Genomic DNA, 21,842 nt, shown 5'->3' with positions numbered 1-21,842 from the left:
AGAAGCAGAGGTACTACTACCATTCAATCTGACTGCAACATCAAATGCTATTGAATATTTTCCTGGAGGAGGAAGCTAGGGACCATCTGGTTTTGTTATTCAGTTCTTTCCATTCCCAAGCATTGCAGTGATCCTTATATGACTGGCTGACTCTTTTAACAACCTGATCTATTGATGGATTATGAGAATCATGGATAACTTGATTTCTATAAAACCACATATTATCCATGGCAATTATAGCAAAGAGTTGAAATTTGTGAGTATCTGTTTCTAAAATTTGGAGTTTTTCCTTAAGATCTAGAATACACAAAACCTAATTGTTTATGTCCTGCCTTCCAATGAAGGAGATATTAAGAGGTCATGAGGATGTCTCCAAATGATTCTAGAGTGTGAGCAGTCTAAGAAAAGGTGGGGGGCAGTTTCTTCTACAGCTTTACAGATTGGCAGATGGCTTGTTTCTCGTTAAGGGAAATACAGCTTTTCAATAAGGATCAAGTTGGAAGGATATTGTTGAAAACTTTTCACATGAAGAGCTTAAGCCTGTCTTGAATCTTCAACTACCACAGTTTTTTTCCAAATTGAGGTATGATGCGATTGGATGGTGCTGTTGTTTTGAATAACGAAGGCAGAGTATGCCGACTTGACACATAATTTAGTAGAAGAGTGATGAAGAGAATCCGCTTGATTGGGTTTATTACTGAGGACAAAATATGAGAAAATCAGAGATTTTAGACGAATTTAAGGTTAACCCAAAAAAGTGTGAAAAAATCTCTTTTGTGTGAGCCATGAGAACACACATGGGTGTGGGGGCAAAGATCGTACCATGGCATAATCTTCGCCTGACGGTTCTTGTTGTGTGGCTCCCACCATCGAGATGGATGAAAAATCATGTGCATTTTGGGGTCCTAATAGCATTATGGGTGGACTTTCTTTTCCCTCTCAGCAATCAACCTAGCTAGCTAGCTTGGATTTCAACTTTAAGAGGAAGCCACCGTTTCTGAAATCGGTGGCTATAGATCGATAGAGATGTGCGGATGGCGTATACGATTCGCCCACGTTGTGTTTTTAGCTTTGTGGGTAGTGGCTACCTGTTCCATGATATGAAGGTATATATTCTCTTGAGGTACGATTCACGACACCCCAGCAAGCAATAACGTTCGTGAATCGATCGACTATGTTTTTCTCGAAATGGACAGGGCTGTTGCCTGTTTGGTTGGGCTTCCTGTTACGACCAAACAAAGTGTCTCCTACCTATATTTTTTCAGGGAAACAGGATAAAGTGTAAATTTAGCCATTTCGATTTTCGAATTTATTGTTCTGCAAATATGGTCTCGGATAACTTAAATTAAAATGAGATTTAATGCGAGGTTATGCAGATCTCTTGAAAATAACATTTGAAATGATCCTTTCCTTGGTGGTTACTTCAACCACCTAGCAGACACAGTGACATCTAAATACTCTTTTATGTAACTTGAGAAGCTGCTGGACAGGCCAAAAGATATGGCTTTATCTCAATGTAAGGAAGTGTATAATTAGCATCTGGACCATACTTAGCCATGGAAAAAATAAGCCTGCCCTAGTCTTTGATCAGTTTTTCACTAAAGCGATATTAACAACTAGCTAGCTCTAGAGTTTGGCCAGTTCTGCTTTATTTGAGCTAGCTTTACAAGGACAAGAGACAGAATTACATGGTATAATCCGCCCAAGTACTACTCATTGCTCATTGGGAAAACTTGATCTCCTGGTTATAGCACTACTCCTTATTTCCAGCCACTCTGTGTGTTCGATCTCTTATATATGAGGCAACCTGAAGTTACCATTCATTCTCTGCATTTGTATATCAAGATCAAGTACTTAATTCGAGGAAGCCACTTTATATCTCTCTCCTTGTAGTACTTCTCAGTTAGTATCTTATGGCTACATTTCTTGCTTCCTCATCTCCTTTGGCCACCCTTACATTACACTCTCAATATGAGAAGCATCAATTACCAATGCAACAGTACCCCACGCACCATTGTAAGGGCCAAACCTTTTTTTTTTTTTCCTTCCTGATCTTTCTATTTTCTCTTTCAATGGCAAGAGAGAGAGAGAGAGATTCACAAAATTTGCTTTTTGTCATTTGCAGGGAGTCCCCATGATTGGAGGACTGAGACTGGTGCCAAAAATAAAAATCACAGAGGCAGCTAGAAAATCATCTCGTCTTCCTATTTGCCCCAAGACTACAATCTCATGCTCCATTGTAAAAATTTGATTTTCACTGCACCATATGCATGCATATGATCTATATATACCACTATACCATATATATGCTCACTTTTATTCCAATAAATATCTCATTCACCTGGCATGCATCCGGAGTACCAGAGAAAAAGTATGTACTTCTCAATGCTGAACAAATTTACCATGTACCTACGCATGCATGCAGGCTCAACCGAAAACGGTGCAAACTGTCCAAGACATCATTGTAAAGCAACTCTCAATTGATGAATCTACTGTTACTCCCCAAACCAAGTTTGCCGATTTGGGCGCTGATTCACTTGACACTGTATGCATGTCCTGCTCAGTTTCTAATTCATTTTCTCATTGCAATTGTGACCCAAACTATTCGATCACTCAACTTTTAATAAGTGTATATGTTTAGATGTTACATACTCAATTATTTTTACTTGTTCGAGTATTAACCTTGCAAGATTAATTAGGTACACTAATGAATTTTAATCAGGTCGAAATCATGATGGCTTTGGAAGAGAAATTTGACGTGTCGATCGGAGAAGGGGGTGCGGAGAATATCTCAACAGTCCAAGATGCAGCTGATCTGATTGAGAAAGTGAAGGCGGCCGCAGCTTAGTCTAAACTTCCTTCAAATATTAATTCTGATCAAGAGTCGATCGATATGATGAATTAAGGAAATTCTTCGTTTTCGTTTTTCATGATTTCTCACCCTACGTTTATCAGGTTTTCTAAAACTTTCCTAATTCTGTGACAAAAAGTCACATGCATTTAACTGATAATAATAATAACAATTTCTGCTGGAATCCCCATGGAGAGCAGTTCCTCGACAAGCTATCAGAATTTCTAAGAACTTTTCCATCTGACACAGCATATATAGATGCAAAACAAACATATATAGAAAAGATCAGCGATATATAGTATTAGTACAGACTTGTATTCTGAATCCTCTCAATGAAAATAATCAAATGGAGCCTGGAAAATCATAGTCCATATATATATACACACACAGAGACAGTACATGTTCAGGAAGACCAAAAATGAAAGAAAGAAAACAAACAAAGAATATTAACACTCCAAATTTCTATCACCCGAGATACCCAGAAAAATCAGATTCAGGCAACTTCGAAAGCCAGCTATCCAGCTGCGTCTTCCTTGGTAATCAAAGCATTGGTTCCTCATACGACGACCATTCGTTACCGGAACCATTATATTATTTTCACGAGTACGTACAAGTATGGACTGAGTGGTTATATTTACATGCAGATGCTTAAGAGCTAACCAATATGTACAAATTACAACTTATTACTACTGATATTTGAAACAAGATCTTCACTTGCTCTCTCAACGATCCAAAGCACTGATCACGATCCTGTAAAGAAGGTAATATAGGAATAAAACATCAGGAGGATCGACCCCATTACAAATATATTTGCATCGATCGAACAAAATAAGTTTGATCATTTCTGGCTACCTAGAAAATAAAAACAAATGAAAAGATGTAGTTTTTTTAATATCAAGTTCGGTTAGATCTAGCACTTGTATGTGGAATTGGAGTTAGATTAATTAATTTATCATTTTCCAGTTAAATATAAAAGAGAGAGAACCAATGGTAAGCGTTCGGACTTCTTGGCTCAGCGGCCTGTTCGAATGCCCCGCCCGACGATTTTGTCCTCGTAAATATCTTGTTATCTCCGCCTGGTGTCCCCGCTATTGAAACTAACGTCTGTTTATGATGCAGTTTTTTAATAAAGTCTATTTTTAATCTATTGTTATTGTAGTCAAACTCTGTTATCGTGCATCTTGGGACAGCATAACTATTAATTCTGTGTCATTTTCAATGCTGTTTATATAATGTACTTCTCCATCTGTAATCGGTAGAACATCAATATCAATCAACAAGTATTTTGGTTGAAGTTCTCCTCTATTTTTTCATCTTTTTACTACATCTCTGTACCAAAAATACCAACAATTGGTATCAGCCCAAGGTTACGATCCTTTGGGATATGATGGATGTGCCTGGTTCATCTGCAACTCTTCCCATTTTTTCTGGTGAAAACTATGACTATTGGGGCATAAAAATGAAAACCCTTTTCCTATCTCTTGATATGTGGGATGTTGTTGAAAATGGAGTCTCTTCAACTATTGAAGGCACGTTTGAAGGAGCTTCTGATCCTACCCGAGTCAAGTCTGATAAGTAAAGGGATGCAAAAGTCTTGTTTATTCTGCAGCAGGCTGTGAGTGAGTCCATCTTTCCAAGGTTGATGAGGGCTCCTACTTCCCAGCAAGCTTGGGAGATCCTGCAGCAAGAATTCCAAGGTAATACCAAAATTAAAACTATCAAAGTTCAAGGGCTAAGAAGGGAACTTGAAAATCTCAAAATGAAAGAATCTGAGAATATCAAGGAGTATTGCTCTAGAGTCATTGAAGTAGTTAATCAAATGAGGGCTTATGATGAAAATATTTCAGATGAAAGGATTGTTCAAAAAATCCTCATAAGCTTGACTGAAAAATATGACCATGTGGTGGCTGCCATTGAAGAAGCTAAAGATCTCTCTTCACTTTTTGTCACTAAGTTAATGGGATCACTTTATGCTCATGAACAAAGGATTGACAGAAGGAATGAGGTGTCTTTGGAAAAATGCATTTCAATCCAAAGTTAGCCTAAAGAATCAAAAGCAAAAGGACTTCAAGAAAAAGTTCAAGGGCGTGGTAAAAGGAGGAGAAAATTCTCAAAAGAAGAAGGGAGAATTTTCACCTTGTGGTGTTTGCAAGAAGACTAATCATTTGGAGAAAGATTGTTACCACCGGGGCAAGCCACAATGCTCAAATTGCAAGAAGTTTGGGCATGAGGAGAAAGATTGCCGGTTCAAGAACAAAAATCAGCAAGCAAATTTTACCGAGGACAAGGAAGAGCAGTTGTTCTATGCTTGTCATGTTGCAGCCGAGCAAAGAAGAGAGTGGTTTCTAGACAGCGGGTGCAGCAACCATATGACACCAGATGAGAGTTTATTTTCTCAAATCGATAAATTTGTATGTGTTAAAGTGAAGCTTGGAAATGGAGATTTGGTGGATGCAAGTGGCAAAGGTACGATTGCCATGGAAACCAAGAGAGGGACTAGATTCATAAAAGATGTTCTTGATGTTCCTAGCCTTGATCAAAGTTTGCTAAGTGTTGGGCCAATGATGCAAAATGGCTACTCACTTCACTTTGAGGGAGAGCTATGTGTTATTCTTGATTTGAAGAAAAACAACCAAGTGGTGGCAGAAGTTAAAATGGGAAATGGAAGAAATTTTCTCATTACTTGGCAGTACCCAAGAGCAATGATGGCCAAATCTGATGAAACAACTCTTTGGCATCAAAGGTTTGGTCATTACAACCTAAATGCCTTAAGGATGTTAAATCAGAAGAACATGATAAGAGATATGCCCTTGTTGGACCAAAACATGCCTACTTGTGAAGGGTGTATGATGGGAAAGCAACACAGGCAGACATTTCCATCAGGAGAAGCTTGGAGAGCAAAATCAGTACTTGAGCTAGTGCATACTGATCTGTGTGGTCCCATGAGGACACTTTCTCAAAGCCAAAACAGGTACTTTATGCTCTTTATTGATGATTTTTCAAGAATGACTTGGGTCTACTTTCTCAAAGAAAAATCAGAGGCTTTTAGTGTTTTCAAAAACTTCAAAATGCTGGTTGAAAATCAAAGTGGTCGGAAGATGAAGATCTTGAGAAGTGATAGAAGGGGTGAATTCAACTCAAGTAAGTTTGTTGAATTTTGCCAAGAAGAAGGGTTGGAACACCAATTGACAGTAGCCTACACTCCACAACAAAATGGAGTCTCGGAAAGGAAGAATAGGACTGTTATGGAGATGGCTAGGTCCATGCTAATGGCGAAGGGCATTCCAAAAAAATTCTGGGCAAAGGCTGTTAATACAGCAGTATATGTGCTAAATAAATGCCCTACAAAGGCAGTGAAAGATATGACTCCAATCGAAACATGGAGTGGACACAAGCCAATTGTTAATCACTTCAAAGTATTTGGATGTTTTTGTTACATTCATGTTCCTTAACAAAAGAGGCACAAACTAGAAGAAAAGTCAGAGAAAGGGATTTTTCTTGGGTATAGCTCTCAATTCAAGGGATACCGGATCTTCAATCTCAAAACTCAGCAGCTGGTCACAAGTAGAGATGTTCAGTTTGATGAGCATTCAACCTGGAAATGGGAAGAAGAGCATGAACCAAGTCTGACTCTTCATGTTCCAGTTATTGAGCAAGTTGAAGAGAGGCTAGAAACATCAGCTCCAAATGATCAACCTTCATCACCATTCTCAGTTTCAGGACGTGATGGCAACTCTAGAAGTTCAGCACTTTTATCACCCGAGACTCCTCCAAGAAGATTCAGGGCATTGAATGAGATCTATGAATCTTGCAACTTCACTTCCATAGAGCCTGAAAATTATGCAGCAGCCTCTAAAGAACAAGTTTGGGTGGATGCAATGAAGGAGGAGATTAAAATGATTGAGAAAAACAATACATGGGAGCTGGTTGCATATCCTGGCAGCAAGGATGTTATCGGAGTTAAGTGGGTATACAAAACAAAATTCAACCCAGATGGTTCTTTAAATAAGTGTAAAGTAAGATTGGTTGCAAAGGGCTATTCACAACAGGCTGGGATAGATTTTAATGAAACCTATGCACCCGTAGCTAGGTTGGACACCATCAGAACAGTAGTTGCACTTGCAGCTCAAAGAAGTTGGAAGATCTCACAACTTGATGTAAAATCAGCTTTTCTCAATGGAGAACTCAAGGAGGAAGTGTATGTTCAGCAACCTGAAGGCTTTATGATGGAAGAAGGGAAAGTATTTAAGTTAAAAAAGGCTCTTTATGGGCTTAAGCAAGCACCCCGAGCTTGGTACAACAAAATATATGGCTATTTTTGTGATCATTGTGACGCCCCCAAATTCCCGTTTGGGATCGGACGGACATTTGAAGTATCGAGACATGCAACACAAGGTTACCTGCCCCCGTTCATGACATATAAGATGCAATGTTCCTAACATGCATCTAACATTATGCAATATTCGCAGCGGATAATTTTTTTCTTTAGCAATACTATGCACCAAATTGAAAATATCCCAAATGCTTGAAACATACTTCATACATAAAGACCCATTGAACCGATCACAACACTAGTCCAAAATGGTTATGATCCAAAAAGTACTAGAGATGCAACTCCATTGTATAAGTAGTAATTTACATTAACTACTATATTAACATTGACGTCGCACCGTCGCTTAGTCAACTGTGTCTAGTTGATCAGCTCCTGATTCTCCTTCAGGTCCTGTAATAAGATCTACCATTCGGGGGGAATGGTAGTTGGGACTACCAAAGTGAGATTTGATTACAAATCTCAGTAAGTTAACAAAAAATTTCCACACAAGTTAATGATGCATGGATGACAGTAAAAGCATAAATATATAATCAAATTCATAAGTAATTAAAACATAACTTGGCGTACAACATAGCATAATTGACATAACTTAAATTGAAACATAAACTGAACTTGACTTGACATGAACTTGATCTGAAACTTGACTTAACATGAAAAATACATACTCCACAGTTGTTGTGGTCTCATGTATTCTACGTGTAAATACATACTCCACAGTTGTTGTGGCTCCATGTATTCTACACAAACTTGACTTAACGTGAAAAATACATACTCCACAGTTGTTGTGGCCCCATGTATTCTACGTGTAAATACATACTCCACAGTTGTTGTGGCCCCATGTATTCTACACAAACTTGACTTAACATGAAAAATATATAATCCACAGTTGTTGTGGCCCCATGCATTCTACGTGTAAATACATACTCCACAGTTGTTGTGGCCCCATGTATTCTACGGAAACTTATTATTTAACTACTTAAATACATACTCCACAGTTGTTATGGCCCCATGTGTTCTACGTGTCACAATTGATGTGTCTCACGTAGTGTATGCGTCACAATTGTTGTGACCCCATACATAAGTAATCAAGATGAAACGTGACTGGAATACGAAATGACTGAAGCCCTGACGTAACATAACGTGACTTGAACATAACTTGAAATACATGACCAACTTGAGATAGAAATATTTCGTAACATGGCATAACATATAATAGACAACTATTTAACATGACATACTTGCAACAGTAAATATTACATGACTTGACATACATGTAATAGATGGTATACTTAGCATGACGTACTTATAAGGTACAGTAATACATGACAGAATATATTATGTAACAGATAAAAATTGATGACAGAATAAATTCTGTATAATAGACAATTACGTGATAACTTGGCATGGCATGACATATATGATAACACACATACATACACTGTAGTTCCTTTACTTAGCACACATACACAGTAGGCTGCTAGTAAGTTAAAAGCTAACTTACTTCGATCTCCGCATTTCTTATAAAATTTCAAGTACGATCACGAGGAACTGTAATTAGTGATTCTAAAAGTTAAAACTAAATCACTAATAATTTGAAATATGGAAAATACAAACTTAAAGAGTAAAATTTTTATTTTACTCTCTACATGTGGGAAAATGACCGTTTTACCCATAACTTAAAGATTTTGCATACTAACTCCAAAAGTTTTCAAAATTTATATTCCTCATGTAAATTTTGTCTTAAACTTAAATATCAATTCAGAAAAATTTAAAACAAAACACAACTATAGAAAACACACTATGGCCGAAACATCCATAGGCAATTTCCCTTGATTTTTGTTGCAATTCATTCCAATTTCAAAACTCATGCTTAAACCAAAATTTTGCAACAAACATCTTCCAATCCTAAGTTCAAAACTATACTTAAAATATCCATTTAGAAAAAGCTAATAATCAACACCAAACTTTTTTTTTTGTAAAAAGATCCAAGCACTTGAATCACAAGTTTTGACCTTAAATCAAAACATCTCAAAGAATTTCAAAAATCAAATCTTACTTCTAACATATTCATAATATTATCCTAACATCAACCATGCTTTAAATTATCAAACTAAAGTCACCAAAATCACAAAATAACATTTGGAGTTTTTGGTTTTACACTTAGTCCAAAAACAGAAACTTTTTCCTCAACTAGTTTTGATAAATCTCTTAATCTATGACTTATAAATATATGATTTTCAAACCAAACTATCACATGGTTTAAAAAGATGTCCTAAAATATATATAAGCTTCTAATTCAAGATCACATGGTTAGAAATTAACCAAAACATAAATTTAGCCAAGAACATCCACACTTTGGCTTATCTGAATATCTCTTTGCATAAAATTTCATATCTTTGAAACTAATATCAAATATCTTCAAAATAATAATATAACATGTATATAAGATGCTTAGGATCCTCCAATAAAATTATCAAAGTCATTAGAATAGGTTTAGACCACCAAAGAGTTAAACTTTCTCAAAATAGAAACTGTTTTTCTTCTTCCAGTTTCTAAGTTTCTAAATCTAAGAAAATCTTTCATCAAAACCTTTAATCATGCAAAAATCCTCAACCAATAGTCATATATATATGTTAACAATACTCCATAAAAATTTTGGACTAATATCTATCTATTAGCTTGATCAAAAACTCCAGACTATAACATATTCTCCAGTTTATCTCCCAGAATGATCTTTCTATAGTTTATATAATATTTGACTGACCAAATGATCTTCAAATGGGACAAATAAGAGATCCATGTAAACTAAACTCAAAAAGGAACAACTTATATGAAGGAGACTTTATGATAAAATACTTACAAAAGCTTCGAAATGGGCATGCAAAAGAACTCCTAAAAGCTGTCCGAGAGAGTGTGTTTGATATTCTTTTAATAGAAAGTATAAATGAAAATAATTTCGTGAGGAGAGGTAGCTGGAGATACTTATGGATGAGATATGGAAGAGATGAGGCTGAAGTGAGAGTTAAGTGTAGGACTCTCTTACCTAATAATATCTACAAAAATCAATTCAAGATATTTTTACCCAATAATATCCAAGAAATTTGTTTAAAATATTTTTATCTAATAATATCCACAAAATTAGCTTAAGATATTTTTATCCAATAATATCTACAGTTTTGAACAGACGTTTTGTCCAAAAATATGAAAAAATGTTATTGCGCCATAAGACCTTAAATAACCCTCCGAGTCTAATGGCACAAACCATAATACATTTTGACACTTCTAACTATCTCCAATAATCAAAAACACACTTCTGATACTATAGTAAATAATAACACTAACTATGTAGTTAGACAAAAATCTATACAATTAATGGATTCGTGAAAACTTATGGGGTCTTCACGAGATTCCTAAAGTTAATAGAAATTTCATAATTAAATTTCTAGCGGGCTGTTACAATCATGGCTTCAAGAGAAGTGTTAGTGAACCTACACTTTATGTCTCAAATGTGAAAGTTTACTCATTGTCTCACTTTATGTTGATGATTTAATTGTAACGGAAAATAATTCAGTTATGATTGAATCATTCAAACAAGAGATGATGAAAACATTTGAAATGAGTAACATGGGATTAATGCACTATTTCCTTGGAATGGAAGTATATCAAGAAGGAGGCATTTTCATTTCACAAAGAAAATATGCTCTTGATTTGCTCAACAAGTTCAATATGGCTGAATGCAAATCAGTAGCCACTCCTTTGATTGCTAATGAGAAATTGAAGAAGGAAGATGGTGCAAAAGAAGCTGATGCAGCAATATATAGGAGCTTAATCGGAAGTTTACTCTACTTGGCTGCCACTCGGCCTGACATCATGTATGCAACCAGCCTCCTCTCAAGATTCATGCAATGTCCTAGTCAAATCCATTTTGGAGCTGCTAAAAGAGTGTTGAGATACATTCAAGGCACGAAGGATTTCGGCATTTGGTATAAACCAAGTTCTCATTCAACTTTGACTGGTTTTACTGATAGTGATTGGGCTAGTCCTGTGGATGATATGAGAAGCACATCCGGGTATTGTTTTAATCTTGGAACTGGTGTGTTTTCATGGGGATCAAAGAAGCAAGGATCTGTAGCACAATCCACAACTGAAGCAGAGTATGTGGCTGCTGCTGGAGCTACAAAAGCTATTTGGCTGAGTAAGATTCTTGAAGATATGGGTGCAAAACAGCAACTACCAATTGTGATTTATTGTGATAACAAATCAGCAATAGCTATGGCGAAGAATCCTATCTTTCATAGCAGAACTAAACATATTGCAATCAAGTATCATTATTTGAGGGAAGTAGAGGCAAAAGGAGATGTGAAGTTAGAGTTTTGCAGGTCCGAAGAACAAGTTGCTGATATTTTCACAAAGGCACTTCCAAGAGACAAATTCCAGATGTTAAGGCTCAAACTTGGAGTGTCAGAAAAATGCATCAAGGAGGAGTATTGAAACTAACATATGTTTATGATGCAGTTTTTCAATAAAGTCTATTTTTAGTCTATTGTTATTGTAGTCAAACTCTGTTATCGTGCATCTTGGGACAGCATGACTATTAATTCTCTGTCATTTTCAATGTTGTTTATATAATGTACTTCTCCATCTGTAATCGGTAGAATATCAATATCAATCAACAAGTATTTTGGTTGAAGTTCTCCTCTATTTTTTCATCTTCTTACCACATATATGTACCAAAAATACCAACACCCGCTGCATGCACACAAAGTTACAAACGCCGGATAAATTAACCACGTACGAATACAACATATATAAACGTCGGCCCCTCGGGGGGCCGGTAGGGTCGGTTTTGTTCAAACTGGACTCAACCAAATCATAAACAAGCTACAGTACCTGATTTGGAAATTATGAAAATAAGGCCGGCTTGTCTGGATGCTGAGAAAACTCGGGAAAGGGAAATATATTTGAAATTTTTTCACCATTTTAATAGTCATTAATATATATGCATGTGAAGTGAATCCAAGCATGATATAATGCACACAATATTCTCATTCATATATTCATTTCCTCATCCAGTACTGATCTTCGCAATTATCATGATCATTAACAAACCGGCCTTACCACATATTGACAAATCAATCAAGTATAAGATCATCAGAAAAGGGCTTGCGTGAATCCTAAAGCATCCATATTTTAACACCTTCAATAGACAAGATACTACTAGTTCGTATTTCTTTTCTACTATTTTTCACCAACTAATGATAATCTTTTGTTTGCTTTTGATCTTCCTTCTACTTTTCGAAAAAAAACCAAGTACTAAACCGTAAAAGAAAAAAAAAAAACACCATATTCTACGGGTACACTTGATATATTTCATGCAGGGGGGGGAAAACAAGAGTGGTTATTGAACTTACGTGTGAGTGGTGTCCCAGGGGTACCTGGCACGGCTGGAGACTCTGAGGCCGAACCGGGATCAACCAAAAGGTTTCTAAAAGTGGACTTAGTCCTGAGAATGGTAATGCTCCGAGTTATCGGCACCTCATTGGCTACCATAGAAGGCGATCGTTTGGCTGAAAATGAATCATACTTTCGCAGTTTGCCAAGGCCGGTGTCGGGTGCCGGACCGGCAAGTGTTTCGTCCCAAAGCTTGTGAAGGAAACCCATGAGTACTTCTTCTGTGTAACAACCAAAAAAAGGCCGTACGTGTATGGCTTTGGATTTGCCTACACAAAATAATTAAGTATATATACGAAGAGAGATATTGAGGGAACGAAACGAAGAGAGAAGATGCGACCAGGAAGGGTGCTGAGAAAGAGTTTTATCTTCCTCCTGTGAAGAAAGAGGAATTAAATCTAAGGCTTTTATAGTGGAGTCTTGTTAGAGAGATCAGAGATCAGATGTTTGATGGCTAAATTATGAGAGTTGGGGGTAGCTAGATCCGGCTAACATGGCTTTGTTTCGAGCCATCCAAATCTATCTGCATGGGGGTTTTAGGAAATTAGGTTACTAGTTTATTATACGTACTTAATTTAATTTGTACGTACGTAACTATGCAGAAAAGTGTAAAATTACGTTGAGCAATGAGTTTTTTCTCATTTTTTGTTGTCATCTATCTACATTTTCAAACTTTTGTGGGAAACATTTCAAAAAGACATAATCGTATTTGAATATTTACGACGAGAATGGACCATATCAAAAAAGAGAGGGCCCGAACCAAATTGTAGAAGCCACAATTGTTGGTAGGAAGAAGAAGCGCCGTCATGAGTACTCCGGGTTAGCTAGGCTTAGCCGCTTAGGTCCAGTTCCATCGATCTGTACTCCCAGAGAGCCAAGCCGTCGCCGGTCCCCACCACGTACACGTCAAGTGGATAAGATTGAAGCAAAATATGGTACTTGATATTGATCCACCATTATATACCAACACTGGGATATTGAGGTTTTGTGGTGTAGGTGAGACCCACATCATCGGCACCGGCACGTAAGTGACTAGGATGGTGCATCCATCGTCCTTAATATTAATCCACTCCTAAGTCAAAGACAGATGGGTTTAGATTTTCATCCAACAGGCGGCTAATGCCTGCTATATATGATATTTTTATACTTTGAGGCACGTAGTTAATGCCAAAGTCTTAAGAGATTATAAGGAGAAGAAAGGAAATATCACTACAAGAAAAAAAAGGTAATTGGTATCAATTTATAGCAACTAAAAGACTATTAATAACTACTTTTAGTTACTAATAATCTTTTCGTTACTATAAATTGATCGCAATTATCTATTTTTCTTATAGTATATATAGGTAAATTGGCAGCAAAAGGAAAGAAAAATAATGGATTAATAATGCTAGCTGTTTTCTCTAGCCGTTCTTGTGTTAGCGGTGAGGCGGAAATTAGCTTGCTATAGCAAAAGAGAGAGAGTTGAGCATTTTTATTATGAATAATGATATATACAAGTTTTAAATCTACAAGATTCTTACCCCTTTTTTATAAGAAAGTAGATTCCATCATAAAAATATATATATATATATATATTTTTTTTGTGAAGTCTAGAATAATGCTACATATCGTATATTTTGAAATGTGTAAATGTCGTGTAATCGTTTAAAAAAAAAAAATAGAGTTTATTATTAAAAAATTAATTTTTCTTTTATATATATTTTATATTTATTTACTTTTTTTAAATAATTACGTGATATTTACATACTTACTGCTACAACTATTATTTATTTTCTTAATCATGTGTTTCATACAACCATATTTGAAAGAATGACTTTTACGAATATGAAGATATGTGATCCTTTAAAATTTAAATCACAGAATATTACTCTAAAATCCTCTTTAAGGCTCCACAAGTTTTGAAAGTTAATATCTATATATCGAGCTGAACCGACTTTAATTAATTTATAATGTTAGTACTCTCACTAATTTTGCCGGGAGACGTACAATTCGATCCCCTCCTATTAATTAATAGATAATGGTCTCATAAATTAATTGAGATTTAAAAATATTAAATTATCTTTTATATTTTGTTTTGAAAGTTTGAAAAAGTTGAAATAATTATGTAATGATTAGTCTAAAAAGATTAAAAATTAAAAAATATTTATATTTATAATATTTGAATTTAAAATAAGATGCAATGAGATGGGTCGATAACTTGGGAGGATTTTGCTACCTCAACCAGAGCCAAGTTACAAATAAGAAGAAGTTGGAATTTGAAGAAAACAAAGCAAATAGTCATGACTCGTGATCGGGGCTAGACTTTACTTACTTTGGGGGCCTATTTCACTTTTGTGCTGTGACTGGGCTGTTCAGTTTTATTTGGATCTTATCCCTCTTCCTCGTTTCAGCTTCGACTATAGATCTTGGCCCAGAATAAACTAAATAAACTGATCATGGACTGGAATTATCGAGGATTTGAAAGATACAAATGAATAAATAAAAAGCATCCCCAAAATGGATTTTGTTCCCAATTACATTCATTTACGGCATAACCAATGTGATTTTGATCAAAGTTTTGAATATTGTATCGGAGATCGTATTGGTCAAAGTACTAAAATGAAATATTTTGATATCGGTACTGTTTCGTTTTCCGTTTCAAAATAGTCGATATATGAATATATATAAATTATATTTCAAAATAATAGTTTATATATAAATTATAAATAGTCTGATCTAAATTGGAGGTAAAAAAAATGAGTTTGTAACTTGAAAAAATGAAAAAAAAAAAGAAAGAAAGAAGTAAAGGCTGAAATAGCAGCCGGTATGGACGAAATATAGGCCAGTACAGGCCGAAAGATCAGTCGGTACAGACGATATTTGGGGTGGTACGAAACAGGTATAATACTTGTACTGGACCAGTGACCGATACAGAATATACCAGCCATATCGATCGGTACGGCACGATATTTAAAACACTGATTTAGATGCCTTTTAACAAAGAATAATGCTACAAGTTTAGAATATGTAAGTTTTGCATACTCTTTTTTAAAAAAAAGTAGTCTACTATTTAAAAAAAATTCATATAGGTATTAGTACTATCAGATTTATCTAATTTTTTAAAAAAGTGAGTGCGATACTTGTATACCCTAAAATTATAAAGGAAAATACTTTAACCACAAAGTGATTATATAAAAATAAACCTATAAATTGATGTAATATATCTGATTGTAAAATTACTTTTATTATAAAGTATATCTGATAAATTTTATAAAGTCACGTTAATTTATAAATTTATTTTATATATTCTCTTTATGCCTATAATAATTATTAATTATAAATATCATTTCTCTATAAACCACATTTTTCAAGGAAGAGAGAGTGAGGATGAATGTAGAAGATTATTCCAAAAATGAGTCAAGATTATTAATCATCAACTTGTTGCCATAAACATCACCATCACACCATCTATGACTGTGATTTAGCTTTCTTTTTGCTTTTTTATTTTTTGTAAACCTCAACTTGTCCACCTTCACATCATGCGTTGTGCTTTTTTCCCTTCTACCGCAAATTGTCCCCAACGTGTCATTTCAAATTGAAGCATTGTCTGGATTTACGAAAATTAAGTTGAATTAATGTCTAGCTTAACTGAATTTTAACAATCTGTTGACCACATTTTTGTACTGTAAACATTTTCTTTTTATATTTTCTTATTTGGCCTCATTCATTTAGTCAATAAAAATATAACCCTCAAAGTCTTATCTTCCTCTCTTCCTTTACTATGTTATTATATTTTCTACCAACTATAAAGACATTTCTCAATCATTATAAAAAAAGTTAAGGGAGTAAAAGGTCACCGACCTGACTCAGAACCAGCTTTGCATACAGCCAAATCCAGCATAAAATAAGTATAAAAGCAAATGCCACTTGCGAGTCTTAATTAATCAAGTCTAAAGACACTGGACAAATAATTTAGGTAGAGAGGGTGAGTGAAAGTTGCCCCAACTCGTGTGTGACATCTCTGAGTAGCTGATTGATAAATAATCAGTAAAAAATTGATGGAAGACCAATTTTATTGAGACCCGGATTGCATTGATTTGGCAACTTGCAAGCTGATGGACCCTACTAAGTTTTAAACCGAAAGTTGCTGTGACGTTTTTTTGTAAGCGTGAAGCTGCCTCCGGCAACCGGACCCCACATGTAGGGTCCCTACCCACGTGCTGTAGGGCCATCCACCCAAAAGTAAAAATATTATACCTAGTCTTCTATATATGCAACATTTCTGATAAAAAATATTTGAGATAAAGATATAGATAAAGATATCATACCATTGACGTACTGATGTATGACGTCAATTTTTATATTTTATATTTTATTTTTATTTCTCTCCTCTTTGTACCCCACACCCTCTCCCTTACACGTCATGGGAGAGAGAACCTGTAAGCAAGAGGCAAAGTCGGTGATAAGTGAGGAAGATGGTTGGACTGTTGTGAGGGGTGAAGAAGTGAGTGGTACAGCAATGATGTGGTTGCAAGGGATTGGGTTGGTTGCAAGGGGTTGGGATGGTGACGTAGGTGAGGGGTTGCAACGGTGTTGAGCTTTGAAAAGGAAACGAGGAAGGGGGAGGGGGGAGTGGCACGAGGGAGACGGGGAGAGGGCGGAAATGAAAAAAAATAAATAAATAAAAGAAGAAAATTGATGTGATCATGTAAATTTATAAATCTCTTTGCATCTATTTATCTTTTTTAATAATGTTTTAGTTACAAATTCAAGATATAGTTTAACGTAACACATGAAATTATAAAATTATTTTTATTATAAAATAGATTTAATATATTATATAAAATCATATTAATTTGTAAATTTAATTTTATAAAATCACACTTCTCTTTTAGATTTATGCAGCATTAAATTTACCCCCAAGCACTTCAGTAGCAAAAAGACATGGCAAAAATAACCACAAACCATACGCTAAACCCTTTGTTTGAAACCCCATTATGAAGGCTTTTTGGTGAGGAGGGAGGGAGGGAGGGAACTCCATTTTGGAAGGAAAAATGGGTGCAGCTACCAACTGGGTTAGTGAGGTAGCCAACAGCCTTAGCCCTTCGGACCAACGCTAAATGGAATGCTTCGTAGCCTAATCGTAGGACAGAAGCATGATGACAATGTTTGCCGCAACAAAAATGATAAATGTGTTTCTTTCTAGGTATTTCTTGGGGGCAGAGTTTTGTAACTCTATAATCTGACATCCAAAGCAAACTTTTTGTTCTCACATTCACAAACGCATGCATCCTCCTACGTCGACTTTTGGTTGGTATTCAGCATCCACTGATGAACACTGGAAATCTTTAAGGCAAGAGACTTATTGGATTTAGCTACCAATGAAGTGATTTAAGAGTCTAAAGAATATCTCATAATTTCTTACAAAGTAACATTAACAACTTGCAGCGAAGGCATTACATTACAAGTAAACAATACGAATCATGAACATGAGCATAATAGTAGAATGGTGAAATGGGTCTACAACATGGAGCCTTGATTTCACTAGTTGTGACCCACCGATGTGAATAAGACTTTTTCTGAGTAGTTTCATGGTCGTATGATGTACCATTTCTCTCAGTCAAGTCGATATTGTAAGAGGGCTGAAATGCAAGGATTGGATTTGGCACCGATTAGCGAGCATATCGGTGGATAATCAAGCAGAGATGCCTGAACAGTCGTTGGTGGGGACATCATGACCAGGTGAAAACTTTTGTTTCCTGTCCTGCCTTCGTCTACCGTCGGCATCTCCCCGAACTCCTCTTACTCCCTTCTCCTTTCTGGCATCTTGTTGGTGTTCCCCCCGGCTTCAATAACATCATTGTCATGATCGCAACAGAGTATGCAACCGATATAAGACCAAGCACAAAAAAATAAAGTAAGAATGGTCAATAGCATTAAGGACTACGTTGAGTTGTAGCCTTAATTGTAACAATAACACAATAACAAACAGACAAGTGAATTATTTACCATCCTTTAATTACTTTTTATTTTTATTCTCACACAACGGGACACGAGAGAGAGAGAGAGAGAGAGAGAGAGATTACTAACCCCAAAACAAAAGCTCTGAAAGTTGGTGTCAAAGCCAGAGGTACCCTCCAAGTTATTCTTCCCAAAATTCATCTCAGAGGAACTGCGTTTGTTGTCGGAACCAGAACTCCCAGAAGAAGACGTGTAGGAGGACAAACCAGAACAACTAGTAGTACGTGAGCTTGAGCCAAATGTGTCAATATCCCCTTGAAACAACTCTTCAAACAATACCTGCAGTTCCTCAAAGCTCTCCTCCCCATTTCTCTATATATAATTCCACATTCCACATACCATAACAGAAATATCGTCAGTAATGTTCTTATCAGTCATTTTACAATAATATATCTTTATTTTTCATCATGGCAATCACAAAGGTTCCTCCTAATTCCTAAATATGTCAATAGGGACCCACAAGCGTCAAAATCACAGTTATCAGTGTGCTGCTAGTCACACCTGATACTTTTTCCATCATAGTGGGCTTGACAAAAAGCTGGGTGGGCCCATCAGGCCAGCACATATGTGGGCCTACGTCCAGCTTGATAGATTTGGTTGCAACAAATCTATTGTGCAGAGATGAGCGGTCTCTGATGGGCATTGATGAATCACTTCAACGAGTACCGATAACGGAACACATACCTGAGCATTCCTCGCCAAGAAGTTTAGGACAATTTTTTAGGTTGCCTAGAAATGAATAAAAATTAATTTGTATTTGGACAAATGACCTTTTAAGTGTCACATTTAATAATACCCTGCTTCAGAAGAAGATACCTGCCCACCATGATTCTTCCATCAGGTCTCAGCTAAGCAAAAGCTGTCTTTATAAACGTGAAAAACAAAAAGAAAGCTCTAATCCAACGTAGGATTCGACAAGACATTCCTAATTTCATTCTGATATTCTCTCGACTAGATTTAGAAAATTTGCACAAAAACAAGTTGACAGTGTGAACATTGATAATTAGCTAGGAACAAAAACTTAATCCATTAATCAAACAATAATCGAGAGAGAGCGAGAGAGAAGAGATGAACAAAGAAGCTTACGTTAGACTTTGTTTGGCTCATCATGGCTGTCATTTCATTCATAAAATCGCCCATTCCCTGCACGAAAATGATCTTAATGTGTTAAATCAACTGCAAAGCGATTCCTTTGGTTTCTTTTAGATCCCTTGGCAACGGCTCCAAACCATTAACGAAACCAACATAATGTGAAACCAAAACACATTTAGTTCTATCGAACCATACATCTACCCGATAACAAGACAAAGAAGGGTAGGCAAACCTATCAAACAGAACAATTATTTAGTTCGCCAAGTATGGACACTGTAACATTCATATCACTGATGTTTTAAATAGAGCGACAGACGTGCGATGATAGGACGAGAATATCATTAATCCTACATTATTCGTCGTATTCGCTGAAAAAAAAGATAAGACCCGCCAAGAAAAATAGAGAAAAAAGTTCAGACCCACGATTCATGACACGGAAAAATGCAAACGCAGTAATGAATGCAGCACACGACCTACGGCGCACGTTACGAGGTCATGGAGAAGAAGCTTACTTTTTCATCATCATCGCTGTCGTAGATTCCTACGTCGTACAGACACCTTTTGTTGGCGTCAGAGAGAACTGCACACAAAGAAGAACAAAAGACAGCATCTTGTGAATCCAAAAACTTCGGCCATATACAAAAAGAGCAATCGGGATGTGTTCTGATATTTTAAAATTTTATTACTGCGACTTGCGATTCGTTTGAAGATCTTTGATAATAATATATTAATAATGGAAGTCAGCCTTACCAGAATAGGCCTGTTGGATGGCCTGGAATTTCTTCTTAGCTTCTTCTACTTCCACGAACTTTGAATTCCCCGAAGCCGAACAACGATCTGGGTGCCATCTCTAGCCCAACAAGGAAATTAAGAATGAAAGTTTCTCGAAATTTTCCCGAATACCAGTAAAGATTAGCGTTTCCAATTCCAAGCCCTTTTTTTTCGTTTTCAGGAAAGCCCGTAAACAAAATCCTCTTTAAGTAGCAAAACCATGACAAAAAGATCACTTTTTTCAAGGATCCGGAAGGAACCCAGATGTTCATTTCAGAAAGTAAGCTCCAGAAGAGGTATTATAGGGCATGTTTAAGGATTTAAAGAAGATCCATTTGATTTATGAATTGTTAACAAAAAGTGGATAAAGAAAAAAGTTTCCAATGCTAACCAGCGCAAGTTTCTTATAAGCATTCCTGAGCTCCGACGCAGTGCATTCCTTTTTCAACCCCAAGACTGCATAGAAGTCATTGCTCTTGTATTCTTCGCTTTCCATTCTCCAAGCCACCACACAGACACACAGAGCTTAAAAACACAGGCAGCACAGCACAAAACAAATCAAACCAAACCAAGACACCTTTTTTTTCTTGTCGACGAATTCACACAACCTACTGGCCTGGATATCAGACAAAAGCATGACCTCCTCTATATGTATCTTGCAAAATCGGGACTACATCTTTGTGGGTTGGAACACGAGAACTTTGCATTTGATTTCCATGGCAAAGAAGGGGGTGAATAGACAAGAAAGGAAAGAACGGAAAAGTAAATTAGGAAGAGAACATGACCCCTCCCCTAAACGCTGAGACTCATAGAACTCTCCAGAAACCCGCCCAATATATATTATATAGTTCTTCGACCTTTTTTTGTTTATTTGTTTGTGAAGTTAATATTCCAGTTTTAGGAATGAATTTAATATATATATATATGTCTTAGGATCTGTTGACTGTGGAATAAGAACCGGGCATGAAGTACGGTTGAGATCGCAAGGTGCTGGTAGATTTTTTTTATTTTTTGTGTCTCTAGAAACTTCGGCTTTCGCTACTGTGACTCTGTGAGGTCTTTTTTGGGGGCCCACACGGCCACACTTCGTGAGAGATGCAATCAAACAAATAACAAGTTTTTGGGCCCCACTGGTAAGTTGCAACCCAATGGGCATGAATAGAGGTGGAGGCTCCAACGTTGGAAAGAGACCCCATTTTGAAAATTTGCTGCAAGTGCCATTTTTTCTTGATATTTCGGAGCAAAGGAGGTTTGGATGCACGTTATGAAGATTAGGTGGGATGGGATGAGGGATGCACGTTATGAAGATTAGTTGGGATGGGATGAGGGATGCACGTTATGAAG

At 36.3% G+C, this 21,842-nt stretch overlaps 3 protein-coding genes across 6 annotated transcripts; 1 reads left to right on the top strand and 2 right to left on the bottom strand.

The window, feature by feature from the left end:
- Positions 1 to 1,571: 1,571 nt before the first annotated feature.
- LOC122300891 (acyl carrier protein-like) lies at positions 1,572 to 2,928 on the top strand. Its single transcript, XM_043111848.1, has 4 exons — positions 1,572 to 2,016; positions 2,126 to 2,239; positions 2,426 to 2,545; positions 2,723 to 2,928. Exons 1-4 carry the CDS (start codon positions 1,972 to 1,974, stop codon positions 2,846 to 2,848), a joined length of 405 nt encoding a protein of 134 aa, XP_042967782.1. The 5' UTR covers positions 1,572 to 1,971; the 3' UTR covers positions 2,849 to 2,928.
- Positions 2,929 to 3,198: 270 nt separating this feature from the next.
- LOC122300890 (dormancy-associated protein homolog 4-like) lies at positions 3,199 to 13,563 on the bottom strand. 4 transcript variants are annotated; one of them, XR_006240089.1, is made up of 2 exons: positions 12,596 to 13,563; positions 3,199 to 3,601 (listed from the first exon to the last, which is right to left on the bottom strand). XR_006240089.1 is itself a non-coding variant. In XM_043111847.1 (2 exons), exons 1-2 carry the CDS (start codon positions 12,843 to 12,845, stop codon positions 4,504 to 4,506), a joined length of 276 nt encoding a protein of 91 aa, XP_042967781.1. In that variant the 5' UTR covers positions 12,846 to 13,157; the 3' UTR covers positions 4,033 to 4,503. The 4 variants fall into 4 exon arrangements, 3 of the variants coding, with proteins under 3 accessions (XP_042967781.1, XP_042967780.1, XP_042967779.1); XM_043111847.1 differs by lacking the exon at positions 3,199 to 3,601 and adding an exon at positions 4,033 to 4,529 and having other exon boundaries at positions 12,596 to 13,157; XM_043111846.1 differs by lacking the exon at positions 3,199 to 3,601 and adding an exon at positions 7,514 to 7,574 and having other exon boundaries at positions 12,596 to 13,164.
- A 4,398-nt stretch (positions 13,564 to 17,961) lies between these two features.
- Positions 17,962 to 21,372, bottom strand: LOC122300889 (chaperone protein DnaJ-like). The gene is made up of 6 exons (XM_043111844.1): positions 20,890 to 21,372; positions 20,478 to 20,577; positions 20,240 to 20,307; positions 19,722 to 19,778; positions 18,705 to 18,947; positions 17,962 to 18,460 (listed from the first exon to the last, which is right to left on the bottom strand). Exons 1-6 carry the CDS (start codon positions 20,992 to 20,994, stop codon positions 18,389 to 18,391), a joined length of 645 nt encoding a protein of 214 aa, XP_042967778.1. The 5' UTR covers positions 20,995 to 21,372; the 3' UTR covers positions 17,962 to 18,388.
- Between the last annotated feature and the right edge of the window lie 470 nt (positions 21,373 to 21,842).

This window comes from Carya illinoinensis, chromosome 2 (genome assembly GCF_018687715.1).
Source record: "Carya illinoinensis cultivar Pawnee chromosome 2, C.illinoinensisPawnee_v1, whole genome shotgun sequence".
Lineage (NCBI taxonomy): Eukaryota > Viridiplantae > Streptophyta > Magnoliopsida > Fagales > Juglandaceae > Carya > Carya illinoinensis.
The sequence above is the reverse complement of the archived record's forward strand: the minus strand, read 5'-3'. Positions and strand labels throughout refer to the sequence as shown.